The 15,034-nt window shown below is 49.0% G+C and overlaps 3 protein-coding genes across 3 annotated transcripts; 1 reads left to right on the top strand and 2 right to left on the bottom strand.

Annotated features, from left to right (window-relative positions):
* Positions 1-310: 310 nt before the first annotated feature.
* On the bottom strand, positions 311-2,733 carry L228DRAFT_280684 (p53-like transcription factor; the record flags this gene model as incomplete). The annotated part of the gene is made up of 2 exons (XM_018335810.1): positions 2,123-2,733; positions 311-1,955 (listed from the first exon to the last, which is right to left on the bottom strand). The coding sequence occupies exons 1-2, from the start codon at positions 2,329-2,331 to the stop codon at positions 311-313; spliced, it is 1,854 nt and encodes a 617-aa protein (XP_018190997.1). The 5' UTR covers positions 2,332-2,733.
* Positions 2,734-5,980: 3,247 nt separating this feature from the next.
* On the top strand, positions 5,981-6,948 carry L228DRAFT_76626 (hypothetical protein). The gene has a single exon (XM_018336840.1). It carries the CDS (start codon positions 6,144-6,146, stop codon positions 6,675-6,677), a length of 534 nt encoding a protein of 177 aa, XP_018190996.1. The 5' UTR covers positions 5,981-6,143; the 3' UTR covers positions 6,678-6,948.
* A 5,806-nt stretch (positions 6,949-12,754) lies between these two features.
* Positions 12,755-14,918, bottom strand: L228DRAFT_227365 (DUF580-domain-containing protein; the record flags this gene model as incomplete). The annotated part of the gene is made up of 4 exons (XM_018330449.1): positions 14,697-14,918; positions 14,281-14,641; positions 13,213-14,201; positions 12,755-13,109 (listed from the first exon to the last, which is right to left on the bottom strand). The coding sequence occupies exons 2-4, from the start codon at positions 14,500-14,502 to the stop codon at positions 12,755-12,757; spliced, it is 1,566 nt and encodes a 521-aa protein (XP_018190995.1). The 5' UTR covers positions 14,503-14,641; positions 14,697-14,918.
* Positions 14,919-15,034: the final 116 nt, after the last annotated feature.

Here is a 15,034-nt window from a genome sequence, read left to right as displayed (position 1 = left end):
CAAATGGGACTGTATGAGCACTGCAACAATTGAAGGTTTGATAAGACAAAGGAATTTGTGCCCGCTGCCAATAAATAATCAGCACAATGCCTTGATCATTGCCACACTAAAATGAGAATTTTCGTTGTAAAGTCCAACGCTGCGCATTTGACGGGGTCTCCGGTATTCGATCTCAATGCTAACAGACGAATTCTAGCTTTCACGGCGCTCATAAAAAAAGTGAGATTGAGCGCGTGAGGAATTCTGCGAGGAATATCAAGTCTGTCATCAAATTGAAAAGTGTCAGAAGGCTAGCTTCGATCCACGACAACTATAATGCCGTAGATATATCAGAATAATATCCTCGACTGGGCTGTACGCCGCGGAGTCGCCCGCATCCGCGGCCACTTTCGCCAATGTTTCCATTGGGCCAGGGATTTCCAAACATTGGAGGCTGCTGGGTAGCGAGGGTTTCCTCTCTTTCCAATCTCTTCGCCTCAGAAATACTGCTAAATCGACCCAGATTTCTGATTGCTTCACCATCGAACGGGGCGGCTGACGGTTCAATGAAGCGGTCATCCTTGAATACAGAATGAACCCGAAGCTGATGTGCCGGAGGTTCAAACATGCCTTGGGAGTAGAGATGGTATCCGGTATAATCATCCATCGCTCCAGAATCCTCGCCAGCTATGATTGGCTCCAGAGAATGCTCAGCAGAAACGTCAATGCTGGAAGAAGAGGAGGAGACCGACTGAGACGTTCCGTCAGTCGTACTGGGGGATGTATAGGAGCGATATGATCCGCCACCTGGAACGGATCCAGAGTTGCCGAAAAGTGAAGCCGAAGTGCTCAGGCCACGAGAGCCAGTCAGCGAGTTTGCGGTACTTCTCAACCCACCCATGCTATCCCCTGATCCGCTAGCCCCGCCGGGTCCGGCACTGCTCGAGCTGGTGCGACGATCCTCGGAATAATGCCCCGGCGATCTCCCTCGCACTACCATTCTTTCAGATATACGAGTTGCAATCTTGACAAACTGGGCATCAGATGATAAAGATCCTCGAACCTCGGCGTAGAGTTCCACAATCAAATGGTAGTATTGCTGAGCGGCGCGGCGCTTTCCATTATTGGCTGTCGCATTCTTGAATTGAATGCGTTCAAAATTGACGCTTGTATTTGCGGCCGAATGTTGCGTTGTGAATGATTGGTCATACTCCGACTGGCTGGTAAGATGTGATGCTGCAAAGGGAAGACCGGCGTGGCTGCCGGAACTGGGGAACATGCCAAGCACTCCAGAAGTGTTAGGTTCCACTTTCACAGGCTCAGGCCGGCTGGTCGGAGCTTTGTCCCTCTTTGGGGTGTGCTGAACCAGCTCAATGGACTTTCCACCTGGGCCATCCACGACAGCCGCAATGGAAATTGCAAATCCTTGGATCGGCTCAGGGCCAGTTTTGGTAGAACGAGTGAGAAAGAGAGGAACAGAAGGTAAATGCGGCCGTAGGGAATATGAGCAATTGACCGAGAAGTAATTCCGCCGGTAACATGTCCAATCATGGTCCGCAAAAAAGAAACCTTTTTCAATCCGCGCATGAATTTGTGGAGTCACTGCTGTACCATCAACAGAAGTTATCGAGTGTAGAATGACAGTATCGCCAAAAGGAGGGCTTTGGTTGGCCGTAGCGAACCCTAGCTGAGAGGGCGTGTCTATCGCCCCGGCCGGGGTAGCACCATTAAAGGTGTTAGCAGCATTGCTCGAGAGAGGCATCATCGCAGGGTCAGACGTGCGGGGAGTGCTTGTCTGAGGCGACCTAGGGGAACGATAAAGAACCTCAGAAGTTTGTCGAGGAGACAGCGTGTGGCGGTTCAGATGGGGCGTAGAGGTGGTGTAATTATCTCTTGCACTCGCAAAGCTCGATGGAGACGCCGCATGTCCTGCACTGGGAGAACGAGATGGGGGAGGCATTCCGGAAATGCCATGTCTGATCGTGACGTCAGCCATGAGCGGTAAATGACTGCGAGTGAGAAAAGGAAGAGCGTGCTTGAGGGGTCGAGGACAATTGGCAGAGCTCGAGGATAGTAGCAGAGTACAAAAGGGTGAAAGGGAGAGAAAGAGAAAGGGGGAAAAAAATGAAAGATTAGATCATACATTGAAGATATTCGCGGTCGAACGTCAGACATGGCGTACGATTGCGAATAATTTGGAGTGTTCGAATAGACCGAAGGTGAGGCCGAGTAGTTGCTGGTACCACTCAGCCCTGGTTGGTAGACATTCATGAAGGGCGAAAAGGCAAGCGATGAGGCGGCTGAGCTTGGACTGGTCGAAGCGGACCCAATGCTTGAGTTCACTGGACTCATCGAGATCCCGGATCTGGGTTGAAAACTGATATCTCATTCTGCGATCAGCCATCTAATGCAGGTGCCGCTGGGATTTCAACGTTTAAAAGCATCACTGATGTTTGGAGACGGCCGCCGCAAGGCAGCCAGTCAGGCGGCGGTAAGCAGGTAATGCGTAGCTAGAAAAAGCGACAGTCCCCAAGGATCGTCGCGTGACGAGGGAAAGCGGAGACAGTGGACCACGAAGCTGAATGAGATAGGCCGTCGGCGCAATGCATGCGCGCCTCAATCCTCTCTCTTTCCTGATGACGCCGAGGCTGACGATCTTCTTGCGAGGCGTCACAGACGTGGGTTGGCCCGCCCGCCTGGGAAGGGTGGGGAGGTGTTTGGGGTCTGGGAGAGAGGGAGGGGGGTTCAAAGGGTCGAGACAAACATCCGAAGCGAAGAAACAAAAGGGTAAGCAGTAAGAAAAATGTGTGCGGCGGTGCGGGAGTGGGAAAAGCAGGATGGGGTGCAAAAGAGTAAAAAGGTGTACTTGAGTCGCAAGTGTAGAAAAAGGACTTACGACACATCCTGCACTGCGGGAAGTTGTGGAATGTAACGAATCCCGTTGGCAGCAGACAGGGACAGCGGATGCACCGACGGGTGTCCCAGCGACCCGTCGCGCCGGATGTGTCCTTCTACTGACCCATCCGGGAAAGGAGGCAGACTCGAATAGATGCGGGACTGGTCAATGCATTCGTTCTCCGAAGGAAGAGCATAGTCGGGCTCCAAAGGTAATTGGATCAGCGGCACTTCGTTCCGGAACGCGCCCAAGTTAGCTTGTCGGCCTAAACAACTGGCGGCAGGCTTGGTTGGGGAAAACGAAAGGCAGAAGGGTGGGTGTGTGCAATGAGCTCAAGACGAGACCCAGGCAGTGCAGCGGCATAGGCGAATGCACGACAAGTCGTCCGAGTTCGGGACATGGGTTACACCGGCCTTCGGTGATCAACCATTCTGCCAAAGCGAGATGATGAAAAAGATAAAACCAGACAAAACGAGAACGATTGAAGCCTCGTTGTAAAACATGCAGATCATGCAGGCGTGCTGGTGACAGAACGACAACGTGACGAGACTGATTTCAGGATTTGTAAAAAGAGAAGGAACGACGCAACCAAAATATCAACACAAAACCCAATAGGGGTACGGTGGGCATGAGAAAACAACTTACTCTCGTTCATTGGTTGGCTCGCTTAGTCAGGGGGATTGCGATCTGGAAACTGTGGGGTGTAAGAGATGGGCCAGGTCCCCAGTCCTGCTACCACGTCGTCGCCAAGCCAGTTTAGACCGCCTTCAACTGGGAAGGAAAAGAATATGAATATAAGCAAAGGCCAAGAGAAAGTAATAATCACAATTGAAAAGACCAACAAATATTGGAGTCGTGATTGGCCGAGCAAAAGAGTAATAAATATACCCTCTGTATTTCCAGCGTCCACGAACGGGACTACCTAGGATGCCGCAAGAAAGGTTTCGCTTCGGCGCGAGAGCAAGGGCGAGGGTCCGGGATGTACCTCCTAAGAGCGTGTCGAGCCTTTTAGCGTGTCAAGCGTGTCAAAGCGTGTGGAGGATCCTCAGCTAAAGAGCGGCCGCTAAAAGTATCTGGTCTAGGTAAAGCTGAGACTAGTCAGTGGCGCCAAACCGAAAATGGACCACCGATGATTTCTGGATGTTGCTTTCGAGCTCGATGCTTTCTTCGACGAAAGAAAGGTGGAAGAAAGAATTTTTCCGGCAAAACTCCCGTTGGATGGGTATTTTCTGATGATAATTATCTTTTGAATTAGTTAGTCAATCTTCTTTCCCAAGCAGCAGAAAGGACATTGAGACACGGAAATGAGACCAATATTGGCAGACCGGGGCCTTGTAATTGGCAGCAAAATGTCATCCCTCCCTGCCCTGAAAGAAGGGGACCCCAGTCCATCCCATTGGCGGTGTAGGTCTTGTAAATGAATCGATGCCGGGATACTAACCTTGAGCGATCTCTAATTCTCGGGCGAATATTAAATCAACCCTGTTGCTGCAGGTAATCTGGCCAAGTCTTGGCCCGGCGACTGATCGAAAAATGTTCGCTAGATCAGAGCGAACCCCGGCAACCCTTGACGTCGGAAAAATCACTTTTCTCCGAGATCGCACAGTGAGTCCGTAATGAATAGCCGTAAGCCGAAATGATCGAGTTGAGATTGACCGCCTTGAGATGAAATGTACGGTATGCGTTGTTTATCTCATGAAATTGCCGGTTTATCGATGATCAAAGCTCCTAATCGGCAAGCAGTATGTTCCTGGAAAGCCGCATTCATTCAGCCAGAATGGTCCGGGCGATAGGCGTGTGGAGTCTAGGTCGCGATCTAGTCGAGGCCCAACTGTCTTGTTCGCAATGGGATTCGGTGCTTGATGCCAGAATTCTCGCAGCCAAAAATCGGGGTCTGCCAGACGATCTGACTCTTCTTTCTGAAAAGAAAGCTTGCAGAGGTCGTTATGTAACAGGACAGCAGATTGTTGATCTCAATCTCACGAGGAAGGGTCTTTCAGAGAGCAAACTTGTGCAAGACTGATCAAGCGTCGATGGTGAGGAACAGCTTCTTTTTGAGCGCATGCAGGGGAACAGTCGTCGAATGCAGAAGCAAATAAAAATACTCCCCCGTCCAAATTATATAGCTTATCTTGCTATAGGCCCACTCAGGCAATTGTGCTGAGGTAGTCCAAGTTAAAAGTAGATTATTCCAGGGCAGAGGCCGAGCATAAAGCAAGAATCCAGGGAAGCATGCGATCCCGGCCATGATCGAATCCCCGAGCTTGGGTCACGTCCCAGATGAGGCTACGCTGGCAAGCTGCATGACGGAGGATTCCCTAAAAAGTTCAGTCCATGACCCAACGGCTGGGTCTTGGTTCTGCCCAGCCGCTCGGCGTCCATTACGACCTGGTATAGACTTTGGTCATTGAGACCGTGTCAAGAAACACAACCCGGCCACGCAAAGTTATCATTGTCTGGCCCGAAACGGAAATGCAAGGAGGGAGCTTTGCTTCTCGCTAGCCCACCTTCTCGGAGCCGTCGGAGGCGGCAGCGGCGACCGCGGTCATGGTTATGGCAGCGACCGTGGTTAAGGGAGGGGGATGGGGTGGGGAAAGTAATCAGGAAAGAAAGAACCTCTTCGGACATGCCATATCTTTCCGACGCAGGAACCAAGTGGCATCCCCTTCAAAGAGAACCTGCCAAAAAAAAACTAAATTGCGCTCTAATCGTGTCCTGCCCATGACTAGATGCGGTGCTCGGGACGCCTGAATCTTGCAAAAGCCGACAACCAGCAGTAGGTCCAAGATTGCGCAATCAAAATGCCGAGCAGCGAATAGCTATCTCCATATTGGTGTCGACAGGCACAACCCACCTCGTAATTGTGCATTCTGGGCCCACCAACGGCAACAAGCTCTTTCGGCGTTTGAGCCATGGACAAATTACGAAACGAACTCCTCATGCCCTCCAAAAGTCCCCAAATCTCTGTTACCCATGAATGAGCTAAAGATAGCGTACAAAGGGAACAATTCAGATGACCGCAATAACATGACCAAGTGGGATGTCATCCCAAGCTGCAAGGCCCACATGAGAGCCATGTAATGATTGGTGATGAGCAGTCTGGACTAGAGTAACGACAGGCTTCAGAGACATGGGGGGGCGCCCACCAGCATGACGAAGTAAAGGATCAAGGAAAGACAGGACAGGACAGGGAGAGCGAAGTCACGTTTCCAGGTCCTCATCCAACCTATTTGAGGCTCCCGGCTCGACTCACTCAATTCTCTCGTCCATGTCTTTCCCATATCCAAGTTCATCCATCTCGCTGATTTTTTCCCTACCAGGGCAAGGGCATATCCGAGAGACCGTGCAATACTGTAATACCTACTTTTCCCCATCAATAAACGTGATCCTGGATTCGCTCATCCTATTCTTTACTGCACATCCTTCAGTGCTTTCCCCCCGCCCCCACTATTTGCTCGAGCCAGGTGCATCAGTTAGAACCAGAAGTCTTCCGTCAGCCAAGACCAAATTTCAGCCTACCGAAAACCGATCAAGGGAAGAGAAAGATGGCCACCCTTTGATTGCCTCGTCATTACTCGTGGCTCGTACACCCTTTGACCTCAGTAGTCTCCCCGTCGGCTTTCAGCTTCTTTATTCCTTGCACAATTCTTTTTTGTATTTTGCACTCCAGCGACAATCAAGCCGATTGATCTACTTGGTCATGACGCTGGCAAGAGAGTTAATGCCCTCTAAGCCAGAGGAAAGTCCTCCCGTCGGGTCCGAAGAGACATTTGTCGGTCCCGAGAAACGGTTTAAACGGTGAGCCGAAAGGTTGAGCTAGTTAGTTGAAATAAGGGAACTCAACCACGGCAGAATAGATTAAAAGTGTGGTGGTGCCTCGACGGACTGGTGTCTAGTCATCTTTAGCCGGTCATGTCCGGCGGTTCTCATTCTACCAAGTTGAAAAGCAAAAGTCGCTACTGCTCTCGGCTGCGGCGTGACCGGCCCACTAATTTACAGCATTGGTTGTAGTGAATACAGTACTATCATTTGTGCTTTTCGCTTTTGCTGGGCCTTTACGACCGTTAAACTTGGACCTTCCTTTCCCACCACAAGCAACAAGAATCATGCCTCATAATATTAAGGCAAGTGCCCATCGACAATAGGCTAGGGTGAGCTGACCACAACGGAAAGCCAGAGCTAGGACTGAATGGTCGACGGCTAGTTACGGTCCTTGCTTTCTCCCATGCCTGATAACCATTCTCAAATTTTTTATGTGCCTTTATCCCGTGAACAAAAAGAAAAGAGAAAGCTCAGGCTCAGGTACACCCACGAGGCATACTTGTAGTCTGTTTCCCTTCTTTTCTTTCCTTACTTTCATGATGGTCGGCCTCATCAAAAGCTCATTGGTCATTTACAATACATGGCGAAGCACAGGTGGAAACGTGTATGTTTTGCCACATTTTTTCTTGCTCTACCAGAGTACTTGCACGACACTTTGGCGGAGCTGGACAAAGACCTCAATCGGTCCGCCTTCATTTCAATTTGGATTGGTTGCAGGGATTAATTCTGATGCGAGAAAGGGCAGGCATACCTTATGTTTATGAATGCTAGGTAGTTCTTGTATCTCATGCCTGCCCCATCTCTGGGAGATACATACTCTGGTCGAGCTGGAGAACAAGTGAACCGTGACCAGGTTCGCCGACCATCTATGATAACCCCAGAATTTACTAATGCAAATTAGACAACTCATTCCTCTCCTTCGGCAACCCCTGATGATAAGCTGCAGCGAGATCCATCATTCCAAAATGTCGTGCAGCACATCTGAGGCACGCGACATCTACGGCCCTTGATTGGACAAAATGTGCCAAGCTCTTACGAATGTCTCAGAACACATTATTGACGCCTAATATCGGCAGGCTTTTTGTCGTTCGTGGTTGAAGTTTCGTCCAAAGTCGATTGACCTATCCGGTTAAGCAACCGATGTTTGACGCTTGCAATATTATCGTGGAACTACCTATCTGAAGGTTACGTGTCCAAAAATACGACTGCACGCTTAGCTTCGACGGGATTGACATGGTGATTTGGAAATCCGTAATGAGATCTCGAACAACGTGCTTTATGCCCTGCATTTCAGACAAAACGCGCATGTCTCAGCATGTTTATCGCTAAATTATGAAAGGGCTGGATTGCAAATTGGCGGGTATTAAGCTGTACACTGATCTATTTTGAGGGTTTGAGAGATTTTATGCAGCAGATAATTTTGGGGATTCGTATCCAGCGTTGACGTACGTGTTTCTCTCGCTATCAAGTCAACCAGAGAATTGTCGATTCTGGTTTGGTTCACTATTGCAAACCGAGACCGAAAAAACTGGCGAATGAGCTGAATGGTACTAGGGCCCAATGATATTCGTCGCTGACGATCATTCTCCTGTGGTCCATCTCCGGATTACGACATGCACTGTCAACACCGAACATCATACTAATTTCAATATTGCCTGGCGATAGTCGCTTTACGAAATGAACAATCATGGATAATCAAGCGCTGAGAAGCCACATTATTAGCTTGGTCATACATGTTGCGTTTTAAGACGAGTCATGATCAGACCATACTTGGCCTCTTAACATTTCTGAGCACTCTCGATGTAAATAGGTTTTAATAGAGATATCATGATCACATGGTTGCATAGAAGCGATGGTCACGTATGGTGTATCAAGCCCACAGCCCACAAGTCAGACAAGGGTCGAGCATTCGGGCCTGAGATGGTGAAAGAGATCTGATGGTTATTACTGACATGGTCTTGGCTAGAGCTACCGGAGAAGGCCACGTCCATACTAGGTAGTCAAAAGCTTGGACCGGCGAGTGGATGCGGGGGAAGTAGACGTGCCGGGGAAAAGGACTCACTCCCCTTGGGCGTGGATCAGCCTAAGGGACGCTCTTTCAAGAAGCGCTACTCATGAACTCCCGCGCTTCACGCTTTTAATTTTTGAAACAAGGATATAGTAGTTAGCAGTTCCTTGTGGGGGGCCCTTTACGGCCAAGCCAGCAGACACATCCTTTTCTGAGCTGTTGACGCAAGGGGTGGTAAAGAACCACTGTACTGGAATATTGGATCGGTACTATTCGACTTCATTTGGTGCATACAGCTTTCACGGCCAGCTTACTGGAATTCGGTGAGATGGTTCCTGAATGGCTCAAAAGAAGAATGCCTTGGTCCCAGAACTCGCAAAAAGGTGCTCACTCCGGCCTATCGGCTCACGAAGATCTCTTCCCCGCTGCACGATCCAAGTAGCCCCTCTACAAATACGAGAGCCACTCGTCCTCATGATGGTGCTGACCCACGAACGTTGGGACGGTCATGAAATGTATACTGCAGGTGGGAGGGCCAGCTTAAGCGTTGGAAAGGGAGAGGGGGGGCAGCCTAAAGCAGCAGCAGCCTTGGGGTTAAGCCCGGTGGACTGGATCCCCACAAATCATTTCCAAATGAGGTGAAGGGTGACCGGGATGGCAGCGGCTACTAAAAGCGGGGAGGTTGAGCGGTGAGAAGAGAGAGCTGTATCAGTCGAACGCATCAGCCTTTTTGGGGCGTCCTTTTTTACCATCTTCTCTGAAACCCATCCATGGCCAAGGGCGGGATCCTGTCATGATTGCTAGCTAGGACTGACGGGGAAGTTGCGTGTCCGCCACGCCAGTGCAGAGTGAGAAAAGCCACGGGTGACTTACGCCCTTGCTTCGTCCAGGGCGAGACTCTCTGGCTAATTCTTCTACATAGCGCTGAGACATTACGTGAATGGACCCAAACGGTCGGGACGGCCCGCTCGAGGCTTCAGACGCAACGCCTGTTGTGCCCCCTCTTGTCCGGGTCCGTGGCCCATAATCCCCAAGGCCCCCCCTCCTTCTCTAGTTTGCAATGACGGTCATAGTCCATTTGGCAAGGCTTTCTCTGTCAAGAAAAGCTGTATCCCTATCTCAACGCTCAGTCACTCTAGGGGAGGCGGGCACCAAAGGAATGGAACCATTCAAAAAGAACTCGAGCACGATCAGGCTCAAACATGAGGATGACCTCTCAGGTGACACTGTTCTCATTCGGGGAGACCGAGCCCTTCTTCTAATCCTCATTCGCAGCAATTTCTGACAGCGGTTACACTGCCTGAGAGTGACCGAGCAGAGCAGAGCGACAACCACCATAGTACTTTTGTTCTGTTCTTTTCCTTGCTGTTCCCAGGTTCCCTTTCTGCCTTCGCTGGGGCATCCACATTTATCGGCCAATCTCATCTCTCCTTTTTGTCGCAATGCCATGTGACACGTTTTGATGAATTTACCATGAGTTTTTCTTCATGCTGTCAACGTGACGAAAAGAAGGGCCAAGGCCAAGGTGTATCCCGCAGAGCGGCAAAACAGATGCTTCCCATGGCCCCGGGTCTGAAGGATTTAGCAACGGCCCGTATACAATCAATTTCGGCTTAAGGGGTTTTTTTAATCACTTTGTCATCGATTGATATATTCTGAAAATTTTGTTGCAACCTGAGGCAATTTTTCAATTCTCTGCGATTCCTTCACCTTTTTCTTTCTCGCGAGGCACGAATTTTTCTTCGGAAGGCTTTTTATTTTTATTTTATTCTTTATTCTTTTTTTTTTTTTTTTTTTTTTTGAAATAGTGATATCTTCAGATTTGAAATGGCAGCCCAAGGATACCTGCGGGACCCTTGCCTGCCGGCCCGACGTCACGTTAAGCTCCACTGCAGCTTTCCTTTTCGTCACACAGCGTGTGAGCCTGGACCATGCTCAAACTTTTCGGCATCGACGACGGCGTCCCCGATAGGACCGTGATGAGCTTTTTCGAATCAACTTATTTTCTCATCTTCTGAAGAATTTGCACCCCAGCACGGCACGGGCGGGCGTTGGCCCATGTGCTGTGGCGGGGGTTGGTCGACAGCCATCAAATCTAGCTCTTTTACTCAATTTTTCGCTAGATGGCACATCTTTTCGGGGCTCTGGAGGGGTTGCTATTATCGCAAAAGGTATCATTTCTTTCCAAGGCTATGGGATGAGAAATGCACATCACTAGTCTGCAGATACCATTTGCTCTTTCTGCATCAGCCGAACGGGGAACTTGGTCTTTGCAGATGAGGTCATATGCGGAAATAATGCCCTCGTCCATGGGACCTTGCTTTGTAGCCCATCCACAGCATTGACCCTGGGAACCAAAAAATATTCAACGAGCTTCTTTTTTTTTTTTTTTGCTCACGGATGCCACAGCCTCACGATGAACTGCGGTAGGGAACGGCCACTCCGTTGGACCCCTTCTTTTTCTTGTCCTGCCGTGCGAGAGCAATGAAGCTTGGGCGTAGCGGGTCGGGCGGTCATCCCGCGAGCATTTTGGAAATCAAATCGCTGCCATGATACTCGCGGCATCTCATCCGATGCGAATAAGTAAAGTGTTTTTTTAGCTGACCGCTCGGAGATGCCGGGGGGTAGCAGTCGCCAGCAATCATGGCAGCATGCCGCATCGTCACTGATCCGGCTTTTCTCTTCCTGTCATAATCTACTTGGCGGAGATGTGGGGGAAACCGGCAGTATCTCTCGAAACAAAACCTCCAGCCCAGAAACCGGCTAATGGCCCCATCGCCCATCATCCATTAATATTACATGGCCACGCTTGACTTGACTTTGCGCGCGCCTGCTCCCGGTGGTCATGTTGCCTGACGCATCCCGCATTTTTCATTCATTCGTTCGTTCGTTCGTTCGTGACCTGTGAACCCTTTTGGGGGGGGGGGGGTCCTCATTCACGGCTGCTTGCATTTCTGGAAGCTCCCCCCGTATATCTCTTCTCTTTTTTTTTTTTTAATATTCCCGCGACTTTTTCTCTTCTATGCATGCTCTTACCCGCTGATCAAGTCTGAAACCGAGGAGCAGACAGCCATCCCATAAGTTACATATCACCGCAGTATCGTAATTCCCAAGATGATGTGCATGTCACCGCTCTGTTGTTTAGGTCTAAGTACATTTACACTTCCCAGTTCATTGAACCCCCTCCAGGATTTATGATTTTTTTTTTCTCTCAAATCATTTTCTGGGTTTAAATTAGCAGAGGTAGGTTCTGCTATACTGATGGCTTTCTCAGTAAGCTTTATAAGGTAGATGGTAATTTTTAAGATAAGTATATTTTATTTTTCTTTGTCTTGAGCTCCCTCTGGGACATCGAAGCTGAGCGGATGTAAGTGAACAGTTTAATAAGCAAAGTCTCATTAGTATCATATAGACTATAGTATCGTAAGACCACGTAAAACAAGCCACTTAATCCATTGAATGACATTCGACATGCTATCCTACTAGGCATAACAATCGTATTGCTAGGGTCTTCATGACAAATTCAACAAGCTACATGATCCCATCTCTGCATCAACTCTTGCAAGGTAATTACCTGACACACTAAGCATATAAGCCACATGACGTCAAGACAATAGTGCTATACGTAGGGATAAAAGGTATTGCTATTACTTTGATTATTAGAATTCCTTGTAAAACGACTCAGAGGGCCAATAATCAACAACCAACAATCGATACCGACGTAAACACCGGATTCCACGTTTCCCAATTTATTCCGAGTTCCCAAGAGACAAGAGAAATGAAAAAAAGGACTAAGGAATAAACAAAGGCTCCGGTCTTTAGTCATATGACCGAACCAGACAAAAGAGAAGCAAAGAAATCTTGAGCTCAAGAGAGCAAGAATTTTAATAGAACAGGTGAAAGGAAAGAATTAAAGTAGTAATAAGAGAAGAAAACTGCCCCTTTCCCCCGCTTCAAATAAGAAAAGGGCAGAAAAGAAGGGGGGAAAAAAAAAAGAAAAAAAAAAAAAAAAAAAAAGAGAAAACTGAAAGCAAAGGTTATACTCCAAATCATACATGCACAGCTTGCTGCACTTGCGGATAGACAGAGACAATCTTTGCCCACAAGTCAGGGTGATCTCTCATGAGGACTTGCGGATCCCAAGCGGCGGCGACGAAGATGGTATCCACGCCGGAACTGATGGGTGTCATGAAAATATTGCAAGACTGGAGGCCGATGAGAAAGGCAAAAGCCATGACAACAGGCGTGTATTTGTTGTCCTGGTTGTACGCGGGCTTGGTGAAGTCCAGGTACAGATAGGCCAGAAAGGAGCATAGGTAGGCGACAAAGGCGGAGCCCATGGTGAGGACGGGCCCAATGAGACAATCGTTGATGAGCGCGTCGATGCCGCGGTTTTTGATGAGTCTAATGGTAATAAAAAAGGGAATGGGTTAGCCTATAAGTACTAGAGGAAAAGGTCCACCAAGGGACGAGTATGATGGAACATAAATGGGGATTTGATACGCACCCCCAAGTATCCTTGGCAGCTGGGATATAAGCTTTTCCATATAGCGCAATGTAGGAGAATGCGTAGCGATTCAAGAATTGCACAGCCCAGTCGAGGATTCCAATGAAGCAACCGAGAATGCAGAATAGGATGCTGCCGACAATGTTTCCCTCTGCTGCTTCTTGACGCTGAGCAATTGACGCGGCTTGCCGCAGCATATTGATGAGAGCCACCAAGAGGCTACCTAGACTGATGCTTCCAAAGCTGTAGGTAGTCGCGCGTCTGAACGCACCGCGAGTGCTGCCCTTGGGCATCCCGCCTGGCTTACCAGCGCAGAAGTACCAGGAGCCGTATACACCCGCGACGGTGGTGTGCATGGTGTTTTTAATCCACTCGGTGATCCAGTATCCTGCAAAGGTAATAAAGACAGTTAAGCCAATGACCTTTGCACTCGAGCAGTTACCTGCGCCTTCGGTGCACGCTGGATTGTTTCCAGGCATATATTTGACGTAGACGCCAACCAAAGTGGCCGAGAACCACGCAGCGAACGCAATTGACACGACACCACCAATAAGGCTGACCAGAAAGACGTGCCCATGCTTCCTCGCCACATCTATAGAAGTTTGCAGCATGACGACGCTGAAAGGGATTCGCGGGATCCACGAGACGAAGCAGATGATTGAGAAGATAGAGAAGACGAGGAACACAATTGCCGCCGAGTAGTAATGTCGAGCAAAGTAAACGATAGCAGTGCCTATTCCAAACACGATATGTAAGATGCCCGTAATCCAAATGAACTGCTTCGTAAATGCCCGCGCCAGGAAGAAGTAGGCAAGGCTTAGGACCAGCGCGACTACCAAAACGAAGGCGAAAAGGACCAGTGTATTAGTCGAGAGACCAAAGGTATTATTTCCACCGTAGATGCTTCCGCCATTGTATCCTTTTGTGGATGCATAGCCTTGCAATACAATTCCAGAGACCGCCACATAGCCAGCGAATGTGATTAGAAACTAATGTGAGACATGTCAACAACAATTTGTGCTGACAAATCAATCGCCGTGCGTCTTGCAGTGAAGGTGCTTGACTTACCAAAATTCCTGCCCAAACATCGTTCCATTTTGGTCCTTCGAGCTTGAAGCTCTGCTCAAAGGTAGGTTTATTTCCTGGGATGGGCGGAGCCGGTCCATTCTGCCCAAAATTCTGACCATAATTAGGCGGCGGTTGTTGGTATTGCTGCTCATACGGCTGTTGATAAGGTTGCTGGTGCTGCGGATTGTTTCCGTTCCCATATGTTGGTTTTGGTTCTTCCATTTTGTGACCTTAAAAGCTGTGCTATCAATTTGAAAGCTCGCGTGGACAGACTTTCGTGGTTCAGCAGTTATCGCGATCGTCCTCAGTTTCGAAAGTAGGTACCGCCTGCTACAATGGCTCTACAGCATCTAGCGGAAGACTGTTGAAAGGTCAGAAAACATCTAGACTGGAGCTCAAGCAGAGTATATACACACCTACCACAGGGTCGAACACAAGCAACAAGTGCGTGCCAGTACGGATCCGCAGAAGTCAGATTGGGAAACTTGCAACTGACACAATTTCTTCACGAGGAGGCTTCTTAGCCGTGCTTTGTGCCAAGATTCACATAAAGAAGCGATCAATTGCGATAGGGAAGCCAAGGAAAGCGCGAGACGCGAAGAAGTCGAAAGGGCACCGTTTGCGAACCATGTGCCCTGTTTGGGCATCGTTGATATTTACATTACGTAGCACAAAAGCACATAGCTCTCAATGGGTTTAGAATCACATGATTGTAAATCGCGGTATCTCTCACTTTTTCACTTCGATCATCTGT

Source organism: Xylona heveae (assembly GCF_001619985.1).
Source record: "Xylona heveae TC161 unplaced genomic scaffold L228scaffold_2, whole genome shotgun sequence".
Classification (NCBI taxonomy): Eukaryota; Fungi; Ascomycota; class Xylonomycetes; order Xylonales; family Xylonaceae; genus Xylona; species Xylona heveae.
The sequence above is the reverse complement of the archived record's forward strand: the minus strand, read 5'-3'. Positions and strand labels throughout refer to the sequence as shown.